Source organism: Lontra canadensis, unplaced genomic scaffold (assembly GCF_010015895.1).
Source record: "Lontra canadensis isolate GAN:19392208 unplaced genomic scaffold, GSC_riverotter_1.0 scaffold2333, whole genome shotgun sequence".
Lineage (NCBI taxonomy): Eukaryota > Metazoa > Chordata > Mammalia > Carnivora > Mustelidae > Lontra > Lontra canadensis.
The window spans coordinates 1-6,442 of record NW_022633317.1 but is presented as its reverse complement, the minus strand read 5'-3'; the positions used below and the strand labels follow the sequence as shown (position 1 = coordinate 6,442).

General features: G+C 37.3%; 1 protein-coding gene across 1 annotated transcript; it reads left to right on the top strand.

The window, feature by feature from the left end:
- Positions 1-5,111: 5,111 nt before the first annotated feature.
- Positions 5,112-6,437, top strand: LOC116863700 (protocadherin alpha-10-like; the record flags this gene model as incomplete). The annotated part of the gene is made up of 1 exon (XM_032851078.1): positions 5,112-6,437. A coding segment is annotated over exon 1 (1,311 nt), but the record flags the coding sequence as incomplete, so codon positions are not given.
- Positions 6,438-6,442: the final 5 nt, after the last annotated feature.

Here is a 6,442-nt window from a genome sequence, read left to right as displayed (position 1 = left end):
CTGGGGAGGGCGCGCCCAAGACCGACCTCATGGCCTTCAGTCCCAGTCTTCCTCCATGTCCTGGATCTCTAAATGCAAGGGAAGATTCAGAAGCTTCTTTGGAGTCCTCTGGAGAGGTGGGTTACTCAAATATTTTATTCATTTATATATTTATTTTTGAAGTGTGAAAGCCATTCTTATTTGCAGACGGGTCTTCTGAATAGTTTTTACTCATTTATTCTAGAGATCTGCAAATATTTTCTTATTTATTATTCAGAAGTTGAATACTTTAAGTTTATACCTGCCTTTTGTATTTTGACTTCCAATTATGAATCATTATAAACCACACATTGAGTAATATTTAGTGGGTGATGGAATCAATTTCATTTAAAACCTGTCATGAGAGTCATATTGAATTCCTAAAGCCGTGCTGCCACTGTACCTGAAAACTATTCAGTGAAAAGCAACTTAATTGCTACACATTAAGTATACTTCAACACCAGTCCATCATTTATTCATTTCTTTAAAAAGAAAATCTTATTTATTTATTTGAAAGAGACTGTGTGCACAAACACTAGAGAGGGGAGGGGCAGAGGGAGATGGAGGAGTAGACTCCGTGGGGAGCTGGGATATGGGAGCTGGATCTCAGGAACCTGGGATCCTGACTGGAGCAGAAGGCATACCCTTAAATGCTTAACTGACTGAGCCATCCAGATGCCTCTCATTTCTAAAGTTTGCACGATACTTTAGTATATAATCTATTGTCTAAAAGAAACCCAAAGTGGAAATACATAACTGTACTTTTCTACCTTTCTCTGGATGGCGACTAGAGGCATGGTTGGTCAGCACTACTCAATGTTTATTATTTCAATGAATAAATTTCAGTATACCCTAGAAAACAGTTACTTTACCTTAGGAGTCTAATTCTGACAACAAATGCTAGAAATATAACTCTCATTTCAACTTTTGTAAAATATGTTTCTATATAATTGGTTGAGAATATTATGGTATATTGATTGATAATCTTTTTTGCATTTAGAAAATTTCTTGAAATTAATCTTTTATCTGATATTGGAAAAAATCCTTCCTTGAGGTACTTTCTTTTTTCAAAAGAGTTTTTACTTTTACTGAAATTTTTGTTAGTATACATACATGTTTGTGCATTACAGATATATGTACATTCTAAACTTTGAATTCTCTTGAAATTTACTCTATAACTTTAAAAAGTTACCCCTATCAGGGGAGATGATAATTTCTCTCAATATTCTGAAAGACAGAAATCTGGAGATGATCAATTGCACCTTTAAACTCATTATGTATTAAATTTATATTTCCTGAATTGTGGCATGTGACTTTCAGATTGGTGGTTCTTCATACTGTGTTTAGTCCAAGTTTTTGTTTTCTGATTAATATTTTAGAAACTTCATATGTACTTATGTTGAGTTTTGTTACATGACTTATTTTTCTATTCCAGTATTTTTTATTGTGTTAGATTTTTAAGAAGATATTCCTTAATTAAAAACTCAGGAGAGCAAAATCAGAGTAGCTTTGAGAATAGAGCCACAATAAAACCATGAAAGTGCAAGTAAAATTCACTTAAATAATATGTTTCAATGATATTTTCTTTTCCCTTTTAGAGGACATGTTTGGCATATGTTACAAAGCAGTTTATTTTCTTTTCATTATATATATATATATATAATTTATTTATTTAAAAGATTTATTTATTTGTCAGAGAGAGGGAGAGAGCGCGCGCGCGCACACACACACACACACACACACACACATGCAGGGGGAGCAGCAGGTAGAGGGAGAAGCAGGCTCCCCAACAAGCAGGGAGCAGGATGCCGGACTCCATCCCAGGACCCTAGGATCATGACCTGAGCGAAGGCAGACACCTAAGGACTAAGCCACCCAGGCGCCCCTTTTGCATTGTATTTCTTTTCAAAATTTGAGTATTCTCAACTCCTGTGATCAATCCTGTCTATGTCTGTCAGCATATTTCACCTTAAATCAAATATCTTTGTCCTTGCACTTTTTCATGTGCAAGAGCAACTGAATCAGAATTTGAATGGACTTTAACCTAAGATCAGTCTAAAGAAGTAGAGAAGTATAAAAACAATTTATCAGGATAGATGAATCAAAGAATTAAATGTATTGGGCCCAGGTATTTGATTATATGTTATGTGGATTTATGGATTGAAGAGTGCTAGAAATTCAACCACCCTCCCCCACTCCGTTAGTCTCTTAGAGCTAGTATGATTTATTATTTACTATGTCTTCTATAATTATACATTTTATTCTTTATTATTGATGGCTGTATTGATATAATTCGTAATTTTGTCCTTAATACTTGTTTTCTCCTGAATATGGGCTATCATCATATGCAAATTTTCAGAAGATCAGTGAACATCTAGCAATGAATTTACCTTTTACATCATCAGGAAGCATGAGCACACTGTAATCGAGAGATGTTAGGACTTAAAACAGCTTGGAAAGTCAAAATAGAGGGGTGAGAGCATGGAAGACACTCCGGTATTTTGCTCAGCAGCTAGCTCTCTGTGTTTCTGTGGTTAAAACTCTTCAATTCAAGGAGCAATCATGAAGCCAATAATGAAACTTCCCTATGCCAGTCCTTAAACTGTAGTTTTTATATAGGGCTAACTATCTAAGTTCTCACCCAATCTTAGACACTTAAGAGTGAGGGACTTTATAAATGAATAGACAAGAAAGACCACAGGCATAAATGGAGTATTTCCCAGGTAACTTGTGGCCTATGGTCAGCCTATCCTATACCTAGACCTAATAATGCTAAGTGCATTAGCAACATCTGAAGTTCTTATTAAACACTCTGGTTCCCAGATTCCATCCCAAATTTCTGAAATAATTAGGACTGGCAAATTTGCATTTTAATGACAACTCTAGATGGTTGTTATTCAACTAAAGCTTTAGATCCAATAGCTCTATGATATGCTTGGCAAACCAAGTTCTTATTATTTGAGAGGATATAATTTCACTATCCACTACTTTCTATTCGTTATTGAAGACTTAATTGGTGCCTTTATGTTATTACTTGCTATACAATGCACATTAACAGGAATGGAGTTTAGTTTATATCATTACCTTGTGTTAAGATGATTATTCACTGATAAACTTATTAGATTCCAGATAATAACTTAGACTAAACATTGATTGGTATTGTGGATGGATCCACAACTTTAATTCATACTTTACAAGAAAAATACCCTTAAAATGAGAATTTAAATGGACTTTAACTAAGATCAATATAAAGCAGTAGAAAAGTATAAAAAATTTAGTAGAGCAGATTAATCAATGAATTAAATGACTCAAGCCTGTCAATTTTCTTGTTCATAAATGTTGCTCTATTTTTCAGCTCTTAATAACAACTGAAAGAATTCATAATTTTTATCTCTTTTATAAATCACAACATCATTAAAGTAAATAAATTAACCTTTGGATAAGACCAAAGTTCCTATTATTAAGTTTTCCCTTCTTGGGAAAAGAGAATTTTCTCTCTTTTTTTTCAGTAGTGTAGATATATTAAAAGAGAATTTCAGTTGAGGCATATTTGATTCCAAGAACTTTGAGAAACAAAATATTTTTACTGCAGGTAGTGATGAAGAACTTTATTGACACTGATAGAACTATTAGATAATTCCAAAACCATAATTGGGATCCTTGAAAAGATTAAATATAACAAAGGTGAAAGCACTTGTCTCTGCAAGTGGAAATCATACATTTTTGAATTATTTTATTTAGAATCACAATTAAGGTTATTTTGCCCATGTAAGATGCATATCGAAAGTGAAACTTCTCCCTGTGTAACTGATTTCTCACTAAAAGTACTTTTCTGTTTTCCTAAAGACCAGAACCACCAGTCAGCCTGTGCAGTAGTAACAGTAAAGGCATTGCACAGTTATAATATTCTACAGGTAATAATTTTTTTTACCAAAAAGCTTATTGTGTGGGGCGCCTGGGTGGCTCAGTGGGTTAAAGCCTCTGCCTTCGGCTCAGGTCATGATCTCAGGGTCCTGGGATCGAGCCCCGCATCGGGCTCTCTGCTCTGCGGGGAGTCTGCTTCCCTCTCTCTCTGCCTGCCTCTCTGCCTACTTGTGATCTCTCTCTGTCAAATAAATAAATAAAATCTTAAAAAAAAAAAGCTTATTGTGGTCTTGACACAATATGAAAATAAATGTGGCTAAATTGAGGCCTGAGAATATTGCCATTTATGAACCACTCACTCCCCTTAAGGTACAATCCTAGGCATTTAATGTATCATAATTCATACAACCACCATATTATTATTGTATGAATGTTATAAAACTGAAAAGAGAAAGGGAGGTAAAATTATTTTCCCCAGGTCACACAACTAGTAAGTATAAGAGCAGAAACCAAAATGGAGAAATTTCTGATGTTAAAGCCAGTGATCTTCTCTCAACCAACTAGTGATGACTGAAATTTAGGAGTTTTAAACAATTTAGAGAATTGATTCTTCAGATTAATGCCTACTAAATTTTATTTAATCTCAGATAATGACAAAGAGAAGTGAATTAAGTATCAAACCGTGAAAATATTTGGGGCTCCTGCCTTCAGCTCAGGTCATGATCCTAGTGTTCTGGGATCAAGTCCCTCATCAGGCTTCTGGCTCAATGGGGAGTCAGCTTCTCCCTCTCCCTCTGCTCCTCCCCGCCACTCGTTCTCGCTCTCAGATAAATCAGATCTTTAAAAAACTTGAACTGGTCTAAAATTGTCATCCAGTAAAATACTAATAATCAGTATATACAAATATTAAGACTGTTTTCCAAAATAGCTAATGATAATCACTGCTGGGGAAAAAATTACTTCTCTGAGGTTCTCCACTCAGGAGACTCTGAACTAGGAGTATGCAGTAATTATTGTTTTATACAAAAGAGACATCATGTGAACTTTTGGACATCTTTAGAGATACAAATCCGTCAAAATAGAATGAAAAGCTATGACTGAAAGACAAATTAAACGCACGGAATTGTACTTACACATTCAGCCACCGGATGTCGCTGTCTTCCATAAAATGTTTTTTAGAACAAAGGCATAACCCTGTTTCTCAAGGACTGGAAAGGAGCTACGTTCTCAGACCTCAGCCATTTATGACAAAATTAGATGTAAGAAGTCGAATAGGAAAATTCAGAGAACATGTTTCTTCTAGACCGCTGATTCATCAATTTGTAAATCGGCAGAAATATACGATGTTGGTCTACACACCCAGCAACCCAAAAGCTTTGCGCCTGCTTCTCTTGCTTCTGCTTCCCGCAGCCTGGAAGGCGGGGAGCGGCCAGCTTCACTATTCTGTCCGGGAGGAGGCCAAACACGGCACCTTCGTGGGCCGCATCGCCCAGGACTTGGGGCTGGAACTGATGGAGCTCGTACCGCGCCTTTTCCGAGTGGCGTCCACAGGTCACGGGGACCTTCTGGAGGTAAATCTGCAGAATGGCATTTTGTTTGTGAATTCTCGGATCGACCGGGAGGAGCTGTGCGGGCGGAGCGCGGAGTGTAGCATCCACCTGGAGGTGATCGTGGACAGGCCGCTGCAGGTTTTCCATGTGGAGGTGGAGGTGAAGGACATTAACGACAACCCGCCGATCTTCTCCGTCTCACAACAAAAGCTTTCAATACCCGAATCTCGACTGCTTGACTCTCGGTTTCCGCTAGAAGGCGCATCTGATGCGGATGTTGGAGAGAATGCAGTGCTTACCTATAGACTCAGTCCAAATGAGTTTTTCATTCTTGATACTATAAACAAAAAAGACAAAGGCAAATTCCCAGTGCTTGTTCTAAGAAAAATGCTGGATCGTGAAGAAAATCCTCAGCTTCAATTGTTATTAACCGCAACTGATGGAGGCAAACCGGAATATACTGGATCGGTTACTTTGCTGATCTTGGTGTTGGATGCCAATGATAATGAGCCTGTATTTGACAGATCCGTTTATGAAGTTAAGATGTATGAAAATTCAGCGAACCAAACGTTAGTAATATGGCTAAATGCATCTGATGCAGATGAAGGAATAAACAAGGAAATGATATATTCATTTAGTGCTTTGGTTCCACCCAGCATAAGGAGTAAATTTCTAATGAACGAAAAAACGGGAGAAATAAGAGTAAATGATGCAATTGACTTTGAGGACAGTAACACTTATGAAATTCATGTAGATGTTACAGATAAAGGAAACCCACCTATGGTTGGTCACTGCACCGTACTAGTGGAAGTTCTGGATGAAAATGATAATTCACCTACGGTGATTATCACTTCTCTGTCACTCCCGGTGCGAGAAGATGCTCAGGTGGGAACTGTCATTGCCCTGATCAGCGTGTCCGACCGTGACTCTGGTGCCAATGGGCAAGTGACCTGCTCACTAACACCCCACGTCCCCTTCAAGCTGGTGTCCACCTTCAAGAACTACTATTC